This window comes from Sceloporus occidentalis, unplaced genomic scaffold, assembly GCF_023333645.1.
Source record: "Sceloporus occidentalis isolate IW3139 unplaced genomic scaffold, rSceOcc1.0.p SCAF_7, whole genome shotgun sequence".
Classification (NCBI taxonomy): Eukaryota; Metazoa; Chordata; class Lepidosauria; order Squamata; family Phrynosomatidae; genus Sceloporus; species Sceloporus occidentalis.
Window position 1 is genome coordinate 98,247,134 of NW_028316987.1, and position 22,511 is coordinate 98,269,644.

The 22,511-nt window shown below is 55.9% G+C and overlaps 1 protein-coding gene across 4 annotated transcripts in view; it reads left to right on the top strand.

Annotated features, from left to right (window-relative positions):
• Positions 1-22,511, top strand: part of LOC149310253 (SWI/SNF-related matrix-associated actin-dependent regulator of chromatin subfamily D member 3) — a 50,118-nt gene that overhangs the window by 6,535 nt on the left and 21,072 nt on the right. Inside the window, exons 1-3 of one of the 4 annotated variants that reach the window (XM_089533995.1) lie at positions 6,437-6,722; positions 15,503-15,771; positions 17,634-17,676. In XM_089533995.1, the coding sequence (XP_089390121.1) occupies positions 6,645-6,722; positions 15,503-15,771; positions 17,634-17,676 (390 nt within the window). In that variant the 5' untranslated portion in view covers positions 6,437-6,644. Of the gene's footprint in view, positions 1-6,436; positions 6,723-7,785; positions 10,652-11,857; positions 14,473-15,502; positions 15,772-17,633; positions 17,677-22,511 lie in introns of those variants that run through there. The other 3 variants (XM_089533996.1, XM_089533997.1, XM_089533994.1) reach the window with 3 other exon arrangements.

Sequence of the window (22,511 nt, forward strand, 5' to 3'; positions counted from 1 at the left end):
AAAAGGAGAAGAGGAAGGGAATGGCATTGGGATGAAGCAAAAGGAGAAGAGGAAGGGAATGGCATTGGGAAGAACCAAAGGAGAAGAGGAAGGGAATGGCATTGAGATGAAGCAAAAGGAGGAGAGGAAGGGAATGGCATTGGGATGAAGCAAAGGAGAAGAGGAAGGGAATGGCAGTGGGATGAAGCAAAAGGAGAAGAGGAAGGGAATGGCATTGGGATGAAGCAAAAGGAGGAGAGGAAGGGAATGGCATTGGGATGAAGCAAAAAAAGGAGAGGAAGGGAATGGCAGTGGGATGAACCAAAAGGAGAAGAGGAAGGGAATGGCATTGGGATGAAGCAAAGGAGAAGAGGAAGGGAATGGCAGTGGGATGAAGCAAAAGGAGAAGAGGAAGGGAATGGCAGTGGGATGAAGCAAAAGGAGGAGAGGAAGGGAATGGCAGTGCAATGAAGCAAAATGAGGAGAGGAAGGGAATGGCAGTGGGATGAAGCCCTCTCCCTCGGGCCAGGATGGTGGCAGCCAAGATGGAGGGAGGGCCTCCAGTCTTCCTCTGGGGCTTTTCCAGAGCCTCAGTTGCCCTCTTGGCTTCCAGGGAGAGTTCAGGCCTGACCTGTTCAAGGACCCATTTGTTTGTCATTTCGGCTGCCCTCTGTCTCCTCAGCACTCTCCATTCTCCAGCTCCTCAAATGAGCTGGGTTTCTTCGCTGTCCAGCTCTCACATCTCTATATGGCGATGATTCTGACTTTAGTGGTCTGTTATATACCTTTGACCTTTAGGAATTTACATAAATTCAAACTAGACAATGCAGAAATAGAAATAGTAGAAGAGTTCTCATAAATGGGGTCAAGCATAGATAGGAACGGGGACTGCAGCCAAGATCCTAAAATGGAAAGATACACAGCTGAGCACAAAAGCGTTGTATTTCCTATTGCCATGTGATGGATGTGGGAGCTGGGCAGTTAAGAAAAGAAGGGGAGGAAACCCTTTGGGATGATGTGGGGCTGGAGAAGAGGCTGAGGATCCTGAGGAGAGCAGCCAAAGGGATAAACAAAGAGGTCCCAGACCAGATTAAGCCTGAACTCTCCCTGGAAGAAGCCAAGACGATGCCAAAAAAAAAAGGTGGAGGGAAAGGGAAAGAGGGGAAGGCCCCAGGCCTGACGGAAAATGGACTCTATTGAGGAGGTCATGGGGATGAATTTGCAGGATCTGAGCAGAGCAGTGGAGGGCAGGGGGTCTTGGAGGGTCTCACACCAGGGTCACCATGGGTCACAATCAGTTCAAGGATGGTTGACAACAAAAACATCCAGCCATAGAATCTAGAAAGGAAAGGAGGGATTAAACTATGAAAGAGCTGGAAAAGACCGGAAGGTCTCCCCATTCTGACACCCTCCGGGGGTCAGTGCAGAGGGGCCGGGTGGCGCATGCCTTTGGGGCTGGACACTGCCCAACAGAAAGGACTGCATGGGGCTGGCAGCCTCCCATCAAAGAGAGGAAACGGGGCAAGAGACAGAGAAATGTTGGGTGTCCAGAAGGCCCCAAAAGGAAAGCAAGGATGAAGCCCCAGAGCCACTGAGAAAGCCCCGAAAGGGAAGCAGGGAAGGAGCCACGCTGGCCTCTCTAGGACGCGTTCCCAGCCTCCTTTCCCTCGGCCTCCCTTCGTTCTGCACTAAAGGGCTCCATGGCCAAAGGGAGAGGCTGAAGGGAAGCGCCTGGGTCTGGTGCCCAAGCCCTTCCCTTCGGCCAAACAGACCCCTTGGAGGCCTTTCGGCCAAAGGGATAGGCTGAAGGCCTGGGACGGGTTCCCGGTCCCCTTCTCCTCAGCCTCCCTTTCCTCAGAGCGAAAGCGTGCCTTGGAGTTCCGTTCACTCCAAGGAAAGAGAAGCCGAGGAAAAGGGGACTGGGATGCGTGCCCGGTCCCCTTCTCCTTGGCCTCCTTTTCCTTGGAGCGAACGGGTCCCTTGGAGCCGTCCTCTGAGGACTGTTTTCGGCCTCTGATAGCCCCAAAGGGACTCGCAGAGGCCGGCAAACCCTGGAGGACGGAGCCCAAGGGCTCCTCCCGCTAGGCGCCATCCTCCGAGGCCTGTTTGCTGGCCTCTGACAGCCCCAAAGGGACCCTCAGAGGCTGGCAAACAGTCCTCCAAGGACAGCGCGCTGTCCTCTGAGGCCAATTTGCTGTTCTCCGAGAGTCCCAAAGGGACCCTTAGAGGCTGGCAAATGCTGGGGGGGAGGGAAAAGGGGGACAGAAGCTCCGCCCCCAGAGGATGGGAGCTCCGCCCCTGGCACCCAGCCCCCATCCTGGAGGTAGAAGCCCCGCCCACGGCAGGCGAACTACAAAAGGTTTGCCATGACAGTACTACACCTTCAGCACTCTGCAAAGTTTATGTTTTATTAATGCATGTATTTATTTTACTTTTATCCTGCTTTTCTGCTAAAGTGGGGCCAAAGTGTCTGACTTATATTAAACACAATTAAAATAATCAAAATATTAAAATGGCAAATAGAAAATTTACAAAGTTAACATTAATAATCTAAGACCAACCCCCTCATCCCCCAACAAAACCACGCCTGCCTTCTGGGGCAAGGCCAGCCTTGAAGGCCTCGGCTGGCCTCCCGCGGAAGGGAGTCACTGAGAAGGTGATCCTGGGACGGTGGTGGCGGGGCCAAGAGGAAGCGTTCTCCAGAGGATCTTAGGGATCTAGGCGTCTGCGGGGGATCCGTCCTGGATGCCTCCACAGATACCAAAATCCTCAGATGCTCAGTTCCCATTGCCATGCAGCCACACCCCCGTTGGGGACAATGGCACTTTGCTCCCCCCTCCAAAGCCAGCCTTGCTGCTCTCACCACGATGAGCGGCATGGTTGCCTCCTCTTCCTCCTCCATTACAGCCCCCTTCCGTTCGCTATCTGTGGATGCTGGGATCTGTGGGTGGCAAGTCCACAGATACGGAGGGCCTATTGGAATTCTATCAAGAAAGAGAGACAAGGCTATTTCGGCATGCAGAGAGTAACTGCTTGATGATCTGTTCTGGCACCTTCCCTGTTATTGGTGTCCAGCCAGTCAGTACTTGCTCAGGGCCTCTTTTTTACCTTTATTCTTTGCCTGAAACAAAGTTTTCCTTTCTGCTCTGAACAAGCCTTTAGGAACGCAAGTGGCCTCCTGCCCTTCCAGTAAAATGCTTGAGGCAGCTTCGTGTGGCTTGCTGACCAGGGAAGGAAAGCCCAGCTTGTCTCTCTGGCCATTCTGGAGGTTTGCACATTTCTGTCGGTGACCACCTTTGGCCAGAAACCCCAAGCACCCTGCGTGCCCCTCTTTGCCCGGTGGTGGTCCTGCCCTTTAGCATCTTCCCCCTTCCCTTGGCAGAGAGAAGGGCTAGAGTCTGTTGGCATCCCTACAGAAAAGCCCTCTGTCTCTTGTGCGCATACGCCTTGTACTGTTCACACACCACTAAGAGCAGCCACACCATGAAATGGCAAACTGCGATATCCAGGAAGAGAAAATTAAAAGCTAGACATTCTGCGAAACCTAGGAGGCAAATGCTAGCCTAAAAAAGGTCTTCACTGTGCAGTGAAACGCCAACAAAGAGGGTCAAGGGTCAGCAAGGGTCTCTGGGGTTTGGCCCTGGACTGCGCCAGCCCTCCCTTGGCTGCAGCTGGGGCATAGGACTGGACCCTCTCCCTCAGGCCTCAGGGAGGGAAGCGGAGGCTCCTTGGGGATTGTGGCTACAATAGCAGCTAGCAATAGCAGCTTCACTTATATACCGCTTCAACAGGCTGTAAGTGGTTTACAACTGTAAGCTAATTGCCCCCATCAAGCTGGGTATTCATTTTAGCAACCTACAGAAGGATGCCAGGCTGAGTTGACCCCGAGCCTCTGGCTGGGACTGAGCTCACAACCGCGTGGTTTGTGCTTTGCGAGTGGCTGCAGGTCTGGCATATAACCCCTGCGCCACCGGGGCTACAAGCAAATTCCCAGCATGGTTTTTCGTGGGTTTTTCGGGCTAATTCCCAGCACTCTGGGAATCTGAGGTCAAGGAGGTGACCGCTGCAGACCACGCCAGGCCATGAACGAGAGCCCACTTGCATTCCCAGGCCAGGATGCTAGGCTGAATGCAGCTGCCAAAGGCTTCCCAAAGGAGCTCCGGTGGTGCAGCGGTCAAACGCCGGTCCTGCAGCCAAAGTGATGTGAGTTCAATCCCGCAAGGCTCCAGGTTGATTTGGCTTGTTGGGGCAATTGGTGAACATGCTGCAGACCACATTGGGAAGGCTATTCACTGATGAGTACAGAAATGCAAGTGCTGTTGCCAAACGCCGCCCTGGGCAGGGATCACCCGAATGAACTGGCGCAGGTGGAGGCAGATGCCCCCAGGGCTCACTGGGAACAGAGGCCACCCCACTGAGCGCCCCTCTGCGGCCACCGCCCTCAGCCCTCCAGCCACAAGCGGAGTCCGAGGGTCTCAGGGGCCGGCCGAGGCCTGAGTCCAGGAGGGGAGCAGAGCCCATGGTCCCCTTCCTCTGCGGCCAGCTGCACTGAGCCTCGTTTGTGGCTCTCTCTTACGCCACTCTCGCCTATGTGAGCCTCTGCCAGGCGCTGGCCGTCTGCTGGTCATGTGCCAGGAAGGCTGGGTTCTGGGCAGTGGCATCACTGGGGGGCACCAGGTGACACCCTAAAGGCGCACGTGGGGGGGTCACCACTGCTCCTTTGGGCAGAAAGGGGCCGTGGCATCCCTCTCCTTCCCTTTAAAGTGCTTTTGGAGATGGTGGGAGGCGGGTGAAGCTCTCGGGGAACAAAGGAGGGGCTCCAGGGGGGTTGAAATTCAAATGTCAACATTTCAATTTGTTTGAGTTTGTTTACATTTTCCTTTAAATCCCATTTTAAGCCGACCTTGGCTCTCTCTGGGAAAAGGCATCCAGGTTGTGCCTCATCGGAAGGTATAGCGTTTTAATTCGCGAGTTGTTTCTGTCCCAGCTGTTAGCATGAGGCTGAGGGGCAGCTGGGGGATCCTATGAGGCTGCAAAGGCATGGCTCAGGCCCCGCCAGGCCTGTCCAGAGGGGCTTGGCCCATGGCTTCCTCGGAGGAGGCCGCCGGGGAGGGTGGCTGGCCAGGGTTGCCCCGCGGGGCTCCCAGGCCTTCAGCAGAGGGGCATCCTGGGGGGAGGGCCCAGGGGGCCAGGGGCCGGGCTTTGGCCCCTTCGGAGGGGGCTTGCAGGCAGGAAGAGCCGGGGGGGGGGGCTGGGTTGCTGGGCCACAAGCGCCCCCCCATTCTGGAGCCGGAGGGAGCGGGGGGGGGGTTCGGAAGCTCCGGCGCGGAAGGGGTTAAGTCTGCCGCCCTCTTCCTGCGTCCATCTGCCCGACTGACCTTCACGGGGAGAAAGGGGCGGCATTGCGCATGCGCCCCTCCTTCCCTCCCTCCCTCCGGTAACTCCCAGGAGGGGCAGGGGAGGGGAGGGTCAGACAGTCTGGAGCCTCGGTGGGAGCCCTCCCCCTCCCACTCCCCCTCCCCCGGCGGAAGGAAGGGGGGCGCGAAGGGGCCCCCAGCTGGCCTTCCGCCTCTTCCTCTTCCTCCTCCGGTTCAGGGGAGGGAGGGGCGGATGGGGGGGCCGGAAGGGGGTGCCTTTGGCCAGTGGAGGCGGAAGGCGGGAAAAGGGGAGGGCGGCCCTCCATCACGCGTGAACGCGCTCGGAGCCCCGCCCCCACGAGGGGGTGTCCCTCCCTCCCTCCCTCCCTGAGACTCCCTTGGGTACCACGCCTCGCCCGTTACCTAGCAACGCCGCCTCTGTTGCCAGGGAGACCAGCGCCGGAGATGCCGGTCACCGCAGCGCCGGGAAGGACGGCAAGCGCGCGCCCGCGGGGAGGGGGAGGGCAGGGGGGCAGCCCCCGCATTGAGGGGGGAGGGAGGGAGGGGGCGGCGGTGGGGCTGAGGGGCTCTTCCTGCCGCCCTTCTTCTTCTCCTTCTTCGTCTTCCTCCGGGGGAGCTCCGGCCCTTCGCGCCTCTAATGGGGGGGGGGGGAGAGGAGGGTGGCTGGGGGGTCTCCCTCCGGGTTCCGCCGAGGGTCCCTGTCCCGGGGGAGGGGGCCTGGAGGCGGAGGGAGGAGGGAGGAGGGAAGCCATTGTGTGTCCGGCGGAGGAGGCGGAGCGCCCGCCAGGCCCAGGCCCGGAGGGTCCCTCCGCCGCGAAAAGGGAGGGAGGCAGGGAGGCAGGGAAGGCGGGAGGGGGCCCTCGGAGGGTCGCAGCCCGAGGCCCTCCTCCCTTCCCCTCCCCTCCCCTCCCCTCCCGGCCCCTCCCCTCTTGGGCCGCAGCTAAGAAGGCGCCGGCCTCCTCCTCCTCCTCCTCCCTGGGCTTCTCCTCCTGCTTCTGTCTTGGCGGCTCTTCAGCCCAGGAATTTGGGCAGCAGCGGCGGCGGCGGCATCTCAGCGGGCCGCCCGTCCGTCCGTCCGTCGCGGGAGCCCTCGGAGGACCCCGGCCGCCGAGGACTGACTGACCGCCCGCCCGCCCGCCCGGCCGGCCTGCCTCCTCGCCGCCTGGATCGCTGGGGCCGGGGTCCGAGGGGCCGGAGGGGCGGCAGCCGGGAGAGGAGGGCGGAGAGGAGCCCCGGGGGAGGGAGCGAGAGAGAGGCCGAGAGCGCGGGAGGCGGCGCCGGGGCCCGATGGCCGCGGAGGAAGTGACTGGCGGGGCGCGGAAGGCGACGAAGAGCAAACTTTTCGAGTTCTTGGTCCATGGGGTGGTGAGTGGGGGGGGGGGCGGGGGCTGGGGGCGGGAAAGGAAGAAGGGGCTGCCCAGGCCCTGCCCTCCTCCCCCTCCGGACACGTGCTTCGCGGGGGGGGGGCGGCCTGGTCCGCGGGAGACCCCCGGCTGCGGAGGAGGCCCCTCCAGGCCCGGCTTCCGCCCCCAATGCCCTTGGCGCCCTCCGGGGGGAGGGCCCCTGGCTTTTGGGGGGAGGGGGGTCCGAGGGCGCCTCCTGCGAGGCTGCCTTTGGGGCCCCTGGAGCCCTGGCCGGCCTCGGGAGGCATGCTGCTGCTGCTGCTGCCGCCTCCCTCCCTCCCTCTCTCTCTCTCTCTCTCCCTGGGCGGCAAAGGGCAGCCGGGGCTTAGAGGGGCAAGAAGGCCCGGCAAGGAGGCTCCAGCCCAGCCCCCAGTTTCTCCCACAAGCCTCCCAGTTTGAAGAGGACTAGTAACTTGGCTTTGAAAGGGGGAAGAGGCGGCCGGGGGTGTCCGCGGAGAGTCCAGTCCATCAGCTCAGCCGAGGGGCCTTCGGGGGGGGGGTCTCAGAGGAGCCCCCTTAAAGAGGAGGAGCAAGGAAAGGGGGAGCCGTAGCGCAGGGTCCTGGGTTGCCCCCTGGAATTCAGCCCTGAAGCAAAGCTCTTGGCGTGGAAGCCCCCCCCAGACGCCCCCAGCCCCCTCCCAGGCTGTCTCTGGGCCAGACTTGGAGCAGGATGGTGCCGGGCCTTGCCCCGAGGAGGGCCAGGGGGCAGGCAGAAGGGGGGACTGAGCGACCCATCTGTAAGGGGCAATGGCACAGGGCAGGATTTGGGGGCTGAGGAATGGACGAGACCCCAGCCCTGGTAAAAAGAGGGGTGCCATGTGGGTCCAGGGCATGGCTGGGGCTGTGTGGGCCCCACGGGGGAGTCGGGGGGAGACCCAGCCAGCTGCTCCCCAACATCTTCTGTCTTTGGGCAGAAATGGCCTTTGCTTGCGCCCTTCAAAATGCTGGAGCTCAGCAGAAGAGATGGAGTTCGGGGGGGGGGGGGGGAGGAGAAGGGGCGGGTGGCCCCCAGGGTTTCCAAGTTTAAAAAAGAATAATTTAAACATCCCTCTAAAACAGGGGTTCCCAAACCTTTGGGGGTCGAATGACCCTTTCATGGGGGTCACTAAGACCATTGGAAAACACCTATTTAATTACAGTGATGAAGTAGCAACGCAAAGAATGTCATGGTTTTGGGTCACCACAACATGAGGAACTGTGTTCAAGGGTCGCGGCATCAGGAAGGTTGGGAACCACTGTTTTAAAATACCACATTAACCAAATTTCCGCCTTGTCCACATCCATACACATATGCGCAAACACATTCAGGCTGTGCATACAATAATCTAAGGGCATGGTTTTAATTTTGCTAGTCATTTGTGTCACAATTATTACTGTTACATTCAGCAATATATGGGAATTACGATTTATGAGCAACATTAGTCCAAAATACATTTGCAAGGACTCCGCATGGTGTGGCAGGGGAGGAGGTCAGCGGGGGGTGGCACAGTGAGTGACCGCTCTGAGTGATGCCAACCCTAGTGATGCCACATGGTGATGCCCCCCTGGTCAGAGGTGGTGTGGTTGGCTGAGCTGTGTCCATCCGCCTTGCTGAAGGCAGGAGTGGATGGCCAGGCCTGTGGTCTGGAGGGCCCAGAGGGTTGCTGTGGCCCCTGTCCTCCTCCCAGTGCCCCCCCTCGGCCAGTTCAGCCTGGGCAGAGAGCAAAATATAAAATAGGATTAAATTTGGAAGGGGTCTGCCTGCCCCCCTCCGCCAGCCAGAACAGGGAATCCACTGAACAGGTGTCCGCCACTACCACCCTCTTTGGAAACCTCCAGCAATGGCCAGTCTGACCATCTCAGGTGGTCAGTGGTCCCCCTCAGTTGCTCCCCCCTCTCCCCTGCAGGCCATCTTCCAGTTTCCCCAGAAAGAGCATCAGGAATGAATGGCTCTGGAGAGGTGATGCTGGGGAGGCCTTGGGCGCGAGGTCCTCTTGGGAAAGCAGCCCTGGCTCTTTTGGGGGGCTCACAGCATTCCAGCCCCTCCCTGGCTGCCCCCAAATGCTGAGAGGCTGCTTGCCTAACCAGTTGTTCTGGAGCCTTCTCAGGCGTTACTGTCCAGCTGACTTTGGCCTGGACGCCCCACCCGCACTTCAAGAGGGAACCACCCTTGTCCAGTCCATGGTTCTGTGGCTTCATTGAGTCCCAAAACAGTTTGCTGAAGTACGGACAAGTGGCATTAAGATGAGGCTGGCAGATTCCTTCTGACAAGTCGTGTCTGGCCTGTGGTCCGACTTTGGGCTGCAAGGAGATCTGAGGGGCTGAAGCCCCTCACCCTATCCAAAGCCCTGCCCACTGAGGACCCCCGTCCTCCCAGTCTGGAACAGAAGGGGTGGGGTACCCTGTTATATCCCATCTTTGGCCAGAGACAACAGTTGGGGAGGGAGGAGGATGCTTATGGGTCCCAGAAGCCTTGGCAAGTGGGTTTCTGAGGCCTCCCTCTTCTCTCCCCGTGCAGAGAAGCGGGAAAAGGGTTGATTTGGGTCATCTGCCCCCCCCAGGGGCAACCGGTGATGTCCCAGGGAGGGTGGCACAGGCCTCCTGGCATCAGGCCTGAAATGGGGGGAAGTTTGTTGGGTTGGGGGTCCCCTGGTATTCCCCTGCTGGGCCTCTCCTGACGCAAGTGTAGCCCTCTTACATCCCGGTGTCCCCCAAAAGCCAAAGACTCTCCTCCACCCCTGCCCCCCAAGACTCTCCCCCAAAGCGCAAGGCTCTTCCGTGGCCCTTTGCATGGTTCTGGACTCGGCTGCCATGCCGTCCTCCCGGCCCTCGCCAGGAAATGCTGCTTGGATCACTTTTGTGGCTCCAGGCCTTCATTTTTAAGAGACAGCCAAACTGAAATACTCCATTGGAGGGAAAAATTTAATGAAGTACATGCAATGAGGCTTAAGTATGATGTTGAGGCAAATTCAAAGGTTTGGGTTTTTTTACATCCCTGTTGAGCGCACCATGTAAGAGTGGGTGCTTCCCATGCATTACAGCATTGGGACATGGAAGGAAGGTCCTGAGACCCTTTGCAGGCAAATCATCGGCTGCTCTTCCTTCCTGCCTCCCAGGAAGAGCGCTTAGAAAAGAGAAGGACGGCTTGGATTTCCGCCGCTGAGTCTTCTTTCCAGATTTGACCTGGGTCACCAACTGGTTTTACAAAACAGCACTGTTTCTAAAAATGGGGAGAGGCCAACCTGGGACATTTTGGACCCTCACCGGAAGCACCCTTCCATCTCCAGGACTGGGGCCCTTGCCGCTAGAGACCCTCACCATCCTACCACGTTTTGTTTGGCGTGGAAGCCCCTTGTAGAGGCTTCTGCCCCTCCAGTTGGGAGACCTTTTGGAGGCCTTTGGCCATTGCTCCTGCTGGGTTTTACCTCCAGAGGCCCTGAGGATGGAAGGGAGACTTGTGCCGGGGGCTGCTGCAAAACCTGCCCTTGGAGCAAAGCTGGACAAAGGGCCCAGAGTGATTTCTAGCAAATTTCTAGCCTTTATTGATTGCCACTTGGCATGAGTGAAGGCAGCAGCTGAGTCTTCTGTGGAAGGTGGCCAGGATTGCAGATGGACAGCGACAGGCCGCTCTAAATGCGATGCGTGTTTGCAGGATCAGCTGCTGCTAGCGGGAGCTTGTGTGTGTTGGGTGGGGGAGATTGAGCTTCCTGGCTGTGGCTCCGGCAACAGGTGCCCCCCAGGGAAGGGCCCTCTCCTGCCCTTCCTCTTTCCAGGCTCTGGGGATGGCAGCAAAAGCCATTTACTGGGCACCTCAGTTTGGAGAGTGGCTAGAGAACAGGAGCATGGCGTTTGCCCCAAGGTGCTTACAATTGCAGAATTGTTATTGTTGTTGCTGCTGCTGCTGACAGCCAGGTGAGGGAGAGGCACAGGCTGGATTGTGGCCTCTACACAGATGCACACTTTTGTCCCACCCTCTAGGTCCTCCAATGGACTCCTTGGCATTCATGGGGTGGGGGGCAGGCAGGTGGAACGGGGTCCATATGGGTGCAGGTGGGGTAGGAGGGTGGAGGGGCAGCACCGAAGGGACAAGAGAGGCAGAGGCAGGATGATGGGTGGGGCAGTGATGGCGGGGACCCCAGGGAGGCTGACAGCAATCTCTTGGGATTGCTTATAGGGGGTTGGACTATATGGCTCCTGTGGTTCCTTCCACCCCCAGGTTCTGTGGTTCTCTAACATGTTACAAGTGATATGGCTACTTGCCATGTATTGCAGATTGTGGCTTCTGTTCACTGTCCAATGCACACAAAAGCAGTGGGTTATGCCAGACATGAAAGAGGCAGCTCTAGCAGAGTTATCTCTTGCCCCTTCCGCCGTAAGGGTCCATTCCCTTTTGATTATTGTACATTACTGATGTAACTTTTTATTGCGTTTTTGTAATTTTTTATGCCGTAATCCCACCTCAGTCCACAGGGAGAGACTACATGTGAAAGGGATCTGGGAGTCCAAGTAGACCACAAGTTGAACATGAGTCAACAGTGCGATGCAGCAGCTAACAAGGCCAATGCGATTTTAGGCTGCATCAATAAAAGTATAGTGTCTAGATCAAGAGAAGTAATAGTGCCACTCTATTCTGCTTTGGTCAGACCCCACCTGGAATAATATTGTGTCCAGTTCTGGGTGCCACAATTCAAAAAGGACATTGAGAAACTGGAGCCATGTGTCCAAAGGAGGGAGACTAAAATGGTGAAGGGTCTGGAAACCATGCCCTATGAGGAACACCTTAGGGAGCTGGGTATTTAGCCTGGAGAAGAGAAGGTTAAGAGGTGATATGATAGCCCTGTTTAAATATTTGAAGGGGTGTCATTGAGGAGGGAGCAAGCTTTTTTTCTGCTGCTCCAGAGAATAGGACCCAATGGAGCAATGGAGGCAAGCTCCAGGAAAAGAGATTCCACTTCAACATTAGGAAGAACCTCCTGAGGGTAAGGGCTGTTCGACAGTGGAACTCACTCCTTCCTCGGAGTGTAGTGGCGTCTCCTTCCTTGGAGGTCTTTAAGCAGAGGCTAGATGGCCATCTGCTGGGGATGCTTTGATTTGGATTTCCTGCATGGCAGAATGGGGTTGGACTGGATCAGGGCCCGTGCGGTCTCTTCCAACTCTATGATTCTATAATTCTGTATGATAGCCCTGTTTAAATATTTGAAGGGATGTCATATTGAGGAGGGAGCAAGCTTGTTTTCTGCTGCTCCAGAGAATAGGACCCAATGGAGCAATGGAGGCAAGATACAGGAAAAGAGATTCCACCTCGGCATTAGGAGGAACTTCCTGAGAGTAAGGGCTGTTTGACAGTGGAACACACTCCTTCCTCAGAGTGTAGTGGAGTCTCACTCCTTGGAACAGAGGCTGGATAGCCATCTGTCAATGGGGATGCTTTGAGATTGGCAGAATGAGGTTGGACTGGATGGCCCTTGTGGTCTCTTCCAACTCTATGATTCTATGAAGTATAAATAAATCATATTATTGCCGCTTTCTGGGCCCCCCACAAAGACCCCTGCCCCAACCGTAGGGGTCCACTGCCTACCCCTCTTGGTCGTGGGAGGGGCTATGGGTGTGGCCCTTGAAATCTCCCCAGGGGCTCCAAGAACGAAGAAGGGACTGCCGCCCCATCTTGGACAGGAGGGAGAGAGCCGTTGAGAGAGAAGGGGTGTTTGGGTTTGCTTTTGAGGGGTGTGAGGGGTGGCAATAGCAGCAGGTGACTATTGCCAGACAGAAGGAGTTGCGGTGTACAATGTAGCCAGTAGCTCCCAGGGTCCGGGGGATCTTGCTGGGGGGGTCTGTTTTGGTCTCCTTGATGAACAATGACCCTCTCCAGGGGTGGGGGTACTTTGTGTGACAGACTTCATTCAGTGCTGGCGGGCAGGTGGGCAGGGGTCTCCAGTGCTACCAGTGTGTTTGGGATTGAGCCCCTACCATCACCCCAGGCCTGGCACTTGACCCCTCTTTTAAGTGAGGCCTCCTTTCATTGGTCAGAGGAGCATCCTTTGAGCCCAAGTGAATTTTGAACCTGAGCCAGGTGGGGTCAGTGTGAGGAGATCCAGCTTCAAGAGGGGCTCCCCCGAGGACAACCGAGACTACCCCCTTGATGTCCTGCCTGGTCCCAGGGCACAGGGTTAGTGTCCCCTGCCAGGAATGGATGGGGCCACTCTCTTCCCACAGCAGAGGTGCTTTCCTATACTGCTCCTTGCAAAAATGCTAGTGAAATGTGAGCTAAACAATCTGAGTGTTAGGTGGACTTTTGTTTGAGCAGCCAAACCCAAAGGGTGCTCAGCAGTGCCTTCTCCTCTTCATCCTGGAGAGAAGTGACCAGTGCAATAGTGATAGCAGCTTCATTTATATACCATTTCATATCGCCTAAGCCAGTGATGGCAAACCTTTTTGAGATCAGGGGCCCCAACTCAAAGGTGTTACGGCACCGGATGTCGCCCGGTGCCAGGGGATGGGACTTCCGGAGGGATGGGACATCTGGGGAGGGGGGGTAGGACATCTGCTTTCATGGGGTGGGACTTACCTGGAGACAGTTGAAGGCCCGGGAGGGAAGAGGAGCAACAGGCGTGCCCTTGTTCTCCCCCCCCCCCCCTTTGGGCCTTCAGCTGCCTCTCTGGAGACATCAGAAGGCCCTGGACGGCCAGGAAGAGGGGAAACATGCGTGCACCTGTTCCTCCTCTTCCCCACCCTCTGCATGTCCTCAGAAATGGCTTTGCTTGCTATCTCTGGCATAGCTTCGCCACCACTGGCCTAACCAGTCTCTAAGCAGTTTACAACTGTAAGCTAATTGCCCCCAACAAGCTGGGCACTCATTTTAGTAACCTCCTTGGAAGGATGCTGGGCTGAGAGGACCCTGAGCCCTGGCCGGGACTGAACTCACAGCCTTGGACAGGCATTGAACCACTGCGCCACTAGCGGAGTGCCATAGGGTTCATCCTGGCCCAGTGCTATTCAGTCTCTTTAACAGTGGCAATGGCAATGAAGAAATATGCTTATCAAATTTGCAGATGATACCACATTAGGAGGGGTAACCAATACCCCAGAGGACAGGATCAGAATTCAGTATGACCTTAACAAATTAGAGAGTTAAGAGAGGCCTAAAAGAACAAAATAGATTTCAACATGAGAAATTCAGGATACTACACTTGGCCAGTAAAATAATAATAATAATAATAATAATAATAATAGCCCGCCCAATCACAAAGAATCTGGGCAGGTTCAACAGTAAAAGTACATTTTAAAATACAGTAAAACGCTAAATTAATCTCTACCCAACCCTCCGTCCCGGTGGTAAAACTACAAATTAAATAATCAGAGACAGAAACAATAAAATACAATACATAATTTGCTTAAAGTTAGAGGAAAAGATTGGCAGGTGGAGAGGCATACATCAAAATTGAAATCATACTCCTAGATGGGGGAGGAAAGAAATGCCCAGATGCAGGACGGGGGGCACCTGGCTTGGCGGCAGTCCATGCAAAAGGGATCATCTCAGGCTGAACATGAGCCAGCAGCGTGAAAAACACCCAAAGCAGTCCTAGGCTACAGCAGTCGGCAAAGTGTCCAGATCAAGGGGAGTGCGACTCTCTTCTCCTTTGGTCAGTATTGCTTTCAGTTCTGGACACCACAGTTCAAGAAGGATGTTGAGAAGCTGGAGCATGTCCAGAGGAGGACAAACAAAATGATGAAAGGTCTGGAAACCATGCCTTATGAGGAGCAACTTAGGGAGCCGGGGATGTTTATCCTGGAGAAGAGGAGGTTAAGAGGAAAGGATGGCCCTGTTTAAGTATGTGAAGAGAAGTCATATTGAGGATGGTTTGAGGCAGTTGGTTTTCTGCTTCTCCAGAGACCAGTTCCATTCAAGCTACAGGAAAAGAGATTCCACATATGGTCCTTGGTGCTGGTTCAGTGACGGTGGCAGGAAGCTTGTAAGATTGGCTACTGCCGGTTCGGCTACCAGCCCAGTGCTGATCAGTGAGCCACCGGTCTGGCTTGGCAGGACACAGTGTCCCCTTGTCATTGTGGCTGGAATGACACCTGTGGGTGGTCTGCCAGTTGCTGGAGGGGTGCTCTGTGTGCGTTGCAGGGTACCCTCTTGGCCAGTGGGATCCTTGGCCAGTGCGGCCGCAACAGATTCAGGCTCTCTGGTTAAAAGAGGTCAATCCTCCCCTCCTCTCTGGTGGCCCAAGGGGCTACTGGTCCCAGACTTCATGGCCAGATGGTCCAGCCTGGTGCCTGGAAGCTCCCCAGGGCCCCTGGATTCCCTCTGCTTAGCCAGGAGGCCTAATACTGCCTCAGGCCCCTGACCCTCTCTCTGGGGAGCCTCAACTCTGCTGGCTTTTGGGGGGCTGGCTCTGGCTGTAGGGAGACATACTCCTTGGGTTGGAATCTTCTATGGCCCTCTTCTGCCACCAATGGGAGACCTAAGAAATTGCTGTGGGTCAGCTGAGGGGGCAGCAGCTGCACCTCTAGTAAGCCACTGCAAACTTCCCACCCTTCACTGACCCACGGACATTCAGGGGGGAGGCAGGTGGGCTATGCAGCCTCTTCCACCATTAGCCTGTTTGTGCTTCTTGCCTCCCTGTGCTGGCTGGGCCAAGACCCTGGTTGGGTGGGTTGCAGGTGGGCATCTCACTGGGCCCTTGGGCTGCCTCCTCTTTGCAGATCCTTAGGCATTGCCCCTTCCCGTCCACCTTAACCATTGCCTTTCTCCCCCTCCAGCGCCCGGGGATGCCGTCAGGTGCGCGCATGCCCCACCAGGGGGCTCCAATGGGTCCCCCAGGCCCCCCCTACGTCGGGAGCCCCTCTGTGCGCCCCGGGATGCCTCCAGCCACGATGGAGCCCACCCGTAAGAGGGCCGCCCCCCAGCAGGGCCAGCAGCAGCAAGCGCCGACGCCGCAGCAGACAACGCCACAGCAGCAGCAGACAACCCAGGGGCCACAGGGCCCCCCCGGCCAGCAGGGCAGCACCACTCAGAGCCGGCCCAGGAGGTGAGTGCATGGCCCCTGGTGGGGGGAGGCACTCCATGCAGGGGGAGCATGTCAGGGACCCTCTCCATTTTCCTTTCCTCCTTGTCTCTTCCAGCTGGGAAGTGGGGGGGGGAATCGACCACGATTCTCTCTTCTGTGTGTCTGTTTGTGTGCGCATGCGTGGGCCATCTGGGCCAGAGAGAGGAGAGAGAACGCCCCGTTGGGGTGGTGGCCGTGGGAGGATGTGCCCCTTCCTGCCCCAGGGCCTGGCTGGTCTTTTGGGGGGTGGGTCCTTTTGAGCTGGTGGTTCTGTCCCCTGCTGGCCCAGCTGGGCAGCTCCTCAGGGTCCTTCCATCTGGCTGGTAGGAGGCTGGAGGATTCCCCTGGCTCCCCTGCAAGGGCTTCTCTCATCAGAAAGGTTGGGATGCACATGGGTGGGCCCCTGCCCTCTTCATGCCACAATGGTGGCTGCACGTGAATGCTGCTTCTTCCCCCACTCCATTGGACACCACCTGGGGTCAGCCACACCAGTGGTCAGTGCTCGGGGGGGGGGTGCTGCGCCTGGAGGGGCAGAAGGGGAGACACCCCCAGACCTTTGGTGTGCCTTCATGGTCACATGAGTTAGGCTTGCTTGCTGTTCTCTTTGGACCATGGCCTTGGCTGCTTGTGATGGAGCTAAGTGACCGGGGGGGGGGGGGGGGGCTTGCAATGTTTGTTACTCAACAGGGTCCCCCTTTTCCCAACTGAGGGAACAGAGGTGGGGAAGGGGTAGAGACCAGGCCACGAAGCATGTGGCCCCCGGTAGCCCCTTTCCCTGCACCCTGGGCTTTGCAGGCTGGCTTTGGCCACCCCCTTCTGGCTTCAGGCTGGGGCTGTGGACTGCTCTGAGCCAGTGCCTTCATGGGTTGGGGGTGCGCATGCGTTGGCTCAATCAAAGGGAGTCTGCTGGGCTTCTTCCTCATCCTTTGGGGAGATCCTGGCTGATCCTGCTTAAGGGGAGCTTCTGGCAGGTGGGTGGCGCTGAGCGATGGCCAAGTGTGGCAGCTGCAGCTGCAGTTGGAGTGAGGCTGCTGGCCGCTTGGCCGCTTGCAGGGCTGGTCTAGAATATTGTCTTTAGAGGTCTGCTTTGCTGGCTAACTGACATGTAGTGCTCATGGCCAGTCCAAATTTACCAGGGAAAGCCCTCCCCCCTGTCCTACCAGGTAGTCTGACTCAGTCGGGGGGCACGGGCGAAGGGGCATCTTCGTAGCCCAGAGGGGTCTAGACCAGTTGGCGGGAGTGACCCCTCAGAGCCCTTGGAGGGCAGTCAGATCTTTGCCATCTCCAGCGGCCACTGCCCCAGCCCCAGCTGTCATTCCTGCCAGCCTTAGGAGATTATCACACCAGGGAAAGTGACAGGAGTGGGATGGACCAGTCACTATCACACTAGTGTGCTAAGATTATCAGAGAATGTCACGCGACATTGCCATAATCCCGTTGTTATCGCATGAATGTTCCAGTATGCTCCCGTCACTTTCCCTGGTGCGATAATGTCGGGCAGAGGGAGGCATCTGCAGGGATCGGGGCCGGGCGGGTGGCAGAGGGCAGCCAATGCCTGCTGTGAATCTTCCTGCTCCAGCGGTTTTTGTGAGGTTGGTGACCCCTGCCTGGCTCTCTGACATGTCCAGCTTCAGCCCTTGCCCCCCTCCCTATTCGGCTGGTGAGTGGAGAGACCCCTCCCTGGGGCCTGAAGTGTTTTTGAGGGTCTGGAGGGCACCCAGCTGCCCCTCGCCACTGGCCGCCCAACACAGAGATGCCAGGGTAGTTTGGCAGGTGGCCTCCTTGCACCTCGGCCGGTCACCATGGTAACGTGGTCTCTTCTCTTTCCCTTCCCAAATGTACAGTGCTAAGCGCAGGAAAATGGCTGACAAAATCCTCCCACAGAGGGTGAGTGGCTCCTTCTCCATCCTTTTGCTCTTTCTTTCTTTCCTTCCTTTGGTTTGTTACTCATGGGGAGCTTTGGGTCTCTGCCTGCCCTCTGCCCCCGTGCTTCAGGTGGGGTGGGCCCCAGAGGGCCCCTGTCCAAGCCCTACTCATGGGCCAAGGGGGCGTGGGGTGCCCCTCTGCCCAGGGAGGCTGCTTTGGCCCTCAGCCTTGGCATGGCTCTGGTGGGCGGGGGAGTGGGAGTGGGCTCCAGTGGGTGGGCCCCAGGCTGCGGCCCCTCCTGGAAAGCAGCCCTCACCCCCCAGCCTCAGCACACCTGGGCACTCCTCCTCTTCCCCCCACTGTGCCTGGCTCTGCCCCCCAGACAGCTGGCCAGAAGCCCCCTTCCCCAGGGGGCAGGGGGCCAAGGCAAGGCACCTTCCTTCTGTGTTCTCCTCCTGGCATCCCTTTCCCAAAGATCGTGGCCCCCCTCTCGCCCCACTTTGGCTTTTTCCTGGCATCTTCTCCTGGGTCTGGCATGAGCCATGTGCCACATCATGAGCCAGAAAGCGCCAGCTTGCCACTGCCCATCCCACGGAGGCCACGGGTGGAATAGCCAAGGCCTTTCCATGCTCTTCTCATTGTGTGGCTCTGGCCATCAGCTCTGGAACGTTCTGGCCAGGTGTCCTGTGAAGAACTGCTCACTCCCACCTTCCGGGTCATGCATCTGCCCCCCACAGCCCCCACGCCCCCCTCCACAAGACCAGCCCCCCCCCCCCCCAGTTGCTAAAGTCCTTTAAAGTGAGAAAGATGCTGCTCAGGGAGTTTTTGTGGTCTGAAGCTGAAACTCAGCAGGAAGTGAGGCAAACCTTTCAAGATAAGCTTCTCTTACACTTCCCAAGGTTGCTTTTTCTCAGTTTGGTACTTAAATTTGTCTTCATGGTTTGCCCTAAAATTCTTGTTGCACAGTTAAATGTGCCCCTTGTGTTTGTGTGTGTGTGAATCCACTGTGAGTCCTGGGGGGGGGGGGTACCCCTTGCACGTCTTGCACTGAGTCCCTTGTTTGATCACTTGGGTGTTTTTAGTTTTTCCGGCAGCCCTAATGGAGATTTATGGTCTGGGGAAAGAGAAATGCCACTTCTCTGTGTTAATGTGCTCAGCCTCTGTGTTGCGCCAATGCAAAACAAAGGACGCAGAGAAGACACTCTTTCGCCAGGGCCGATTTAGCTGGGTAGCTAAAGGCAGGGTCTGAATTTTGTCAAGATTTTCTCCCCTTAAATTGTTATTATAAGGGCTTAAGACTCCACCTCTATGCTTTATTATGCTAACTTTATTAAGCTACTTTTCCAATTCTAAAACCCATTAGCAGCGGGCAGGGACAGGCACCTTTCTTTCTCACCTGGCACAGAAAGCGCAGATCAGTGCCAGGCCTGTCTACTCGGGAGTAAGCCTCCGTGCAGCAAAAGCTTTTTAAAAGCTGAGATCCCCCCTGACGTCCAGCCACTGGCCAGAGGGAAGAGCGGGATGCCCAGTTGGCAGCCAAGCAGGCAGGCAGGCAGGGGAGACTTTCTTGGGGGTCTAGTGGCTCATCAAAAGAGATTAGTGGGGGAAGAGGCACCAGAAGGTTGGGTCAAGGTACGCATGGTGTGGAGAAAGCCAGATGTCTCAGATGGGGAAACGGCCTGGGACTGGCAGGAGTCTTGGTGGCGCAGGGGTTCAATGCCTGTGCTGCAGCCACTCACTCAAAACCATAAGGTTGCAAGTTCAGTACCAGCGAAAGGGCTGAAGCTCGACTCAGGCTTGCATCCTTCCAAGGAGGTGGCTAAATTGAGTCCCCAGGATGTTGGGGGCAATTAGCTTACAAATTGTAAACCGCTTAAGTGCACTGATAAGTGGTATAGAAATGTACTTGCTATTGCTGTTCGCGGCCAAAGCGTTTTTTGGCTTTCAGATGGCCGCTCTTGATGTCCAGATTCCAGGCAGGGCTGCACGGGTTGGCCGAGTATGCTTGGACAGGGCACAGGTCTCGGGGCTACTCCCCCCCACCAGCACTCTGCCCAGGACACCCCTCTGGCATCCCAGGGCATGTGTGTGCGTGTGCTGTAACCATTCATTCGGTAGCCAGGGAGGGCAGGTGGGCAATGGCTTACCAAGCGAGGGGACTCTTTCCAGCCCTCTGCAGTTCTCCAGAGAGAGGTGGGGAAGGGGGAGGCGACAAGGGTCTTGTCCCCTTTGCCTGGTGTCAGGCAATCAGGAGGGATGTGGTCCCTGCTGTGCGGGTGCCCCTCTCTGGCCAATTTCCTAAGACTTTTCAGTATGGACACTGACGGAACCACGGCAGTCACCTGCAACTCTTGTGGGATGTTTGTCTTCTTGCCTACAGAAGTGGAGAACTTCACATGCACCAAGTGCAAGTTGGTAGCCCTCTTGGAGGAGAAAGTGCAGCAGTTGGGAGTCCAGAGTAGCTACACTTCATCATATTAGGGAGCAGGAGGATTTCCTGGACAGAACAGAACTAACAATCCTGGACGAATACCATGCAGAGGAAGATGCTAGAGCCGAGGAGGTCACTTCACATACACAGGAGGAAGATAGCTGGAGGAATGTCACACAGAGAAGTAGGCCAAGAAGGGATTGCGCGGGGAGCTTGCAGCAAGAGAATCGATTCAAAGCTCTTTCCCTTATCAAGGAGGATGAAGAAGAGCAGCATGGACAGACTTCAGGGACAGAGCAGGGGAGCCTGAGAGTCCCACCCGAGGGAACAGTCGCTGCTAAGCCTTGGAGGAGGCGTGTGGTCGTAGTGGGGGGCTCCTTGCTGAGGGGTACAGAAGCAGTGATTTGTAGGCCTGACAAGAGTCTCGAGAGGTGTGTTGTCTCCCAGGGGCAAAGATCCGTGATGTGACAGAGAGGCTGACAAGACTGGTCAAGCCTACTGACCAATACCCCTTCCTTTTGGTCCACGTGGGAACTAATGATACTGCAAGACACAGCATTCAGAACATCAAAAGGGATTACGAGGCGCTTGGTAGGAAGCTGAAAGGAATGGATGTACAGGTTGTCATCTCGTCTCTTCTGCCAGTTGAAGGGCATGGTCCAGGAAGGGAGAGGAAAATAGCAGATGTGAACAACTGGCTTCGCAGATGGTGCCGCCGAGAAGGATTTGGATTCTTCGATCATGGGCTGCGGTTCCATGAGGAGGGACTTCTTGCAACAGACGGGTTGCATCTCACGCCAGTTGGAAGAAATGTCTTTGCCAACAGTCTCAAGAACTTGATCAGGAGGGCTTTAAACTGAGTTCCAAGGGGAAGGGAGACAATATTAAGGAAGGCGAAAGGGATGGCGAAAATAGTCAAACTGACATAGAGGAAACAAGGCAAACAGTGCAGGGACCCAGCAGTGGGAGGCAAAAAAACTTGCACAGGCAGCAAGTAAAAGGGAACCATGGTCTGCGATGTCTCTACACTAATGCACAGAGCATGGGAAATAAGCAAGATGAACTCGAACTCCTAGTACAACAAAGCAAATATGATATAATAGGCCTCAGTGAAACCTGGTGGGATGAGTCTCATGATTGGAATGTGGAAATAGAGGGGTATAACCTTATTAAGAGAAATAGGCCAAACAGGAAAGGAGGAGGAATAGCACTATATGTCAGAGATATTTACACCAGTGAAGAGATCCTGGACATCAATCATGGAAGCCAGGAGGAGAGCATCTGGATAAGAATCAAAGGGGAGGGAAACAACAAGGGTGTTACGGTGGGAGTCTACTACAGACCCCCAAGTCAGACTGAGGAATTGGATGATATCTTTCTAGAACAGATGTCCACACAGTCAGAAAAAAGAGATGTAATAGTGATGGGGGACTTCAACTATCCTGATATTTGCTGGAAGTCAAACTCAGCCACATCCACAAGGTCTAGCAAATTCCTCACTTGCCTGGAAGACAATTTCATGGTCCAAAAGGTGGAAGAGGCAACAAGGGGGTCAGCTATTTTAGATCTGATCCTAACCAACAAGGATGACTTGGTTAATGGGGTGCAAGTGGTGGGATCCTTAGGTGGAAGCGACCATGTTCTCCTGGAGTTTGTAATACAGTGGAAAGGAGAAGCCAGGCAGAGTCAGACACGCATCCTAGACTTTAGGAGAGAGGATTTCAGTAAACTTAGAGAAGTATTGAGGGCGATTCCATGGTCAGAAATACTAAAAGATAAAGGAGTTCAGGACGGATGGGAGTTTCTCAAAAGGGAGATACTGAAGGCACAATTTCAAACAGTTCCAGTGAGAAAGAAAAACGGGAGGTGTCTCAAGAAACCAGGATGGATGACTAAGGAACTTTCAACCGAGTTAAGTTTGAAACGGAAGATGTATAAGAAATGGAAAAAGGGGGAAATCACGAAAAAGGAATTCAAAGAAATAGCAGGCATGTGTAGGGGTAAAGTCAGAAAAGCTAAAGCGCAGAATGAACTCAGGCTTACTAGAGAGGTTAAGAACAATAAAAAGAGCTTTTTTGGATATGTCCGCAGCAAGAGGAAGAAGAAGGAAAAGTAGGGCCACTGCGTGGAGAAGATGGCAAAATGCTAACAGGAGATAGAGAAAAGGCAGAATAACTCAAGACCTTCTTTGCCTCAGTCTTCTCAGAAAAGGAAAAGGTTGCTCAACCTGAGGATAATGGAGCAGAGGACAGAATAAGTCAAGAGATAGTAGAGGAATACCTGGTTAATCTAAATGAATTTAAGTCTCCAGGACCAGATGAACTACATCCAAGGGCATTAAAAGAACCGCAAATGTAATATCGGGGCCATTGGCAATCATAACCTTTGAGGACTCCTGGAGAAGAGGAGAAATCCCAGCCGACTG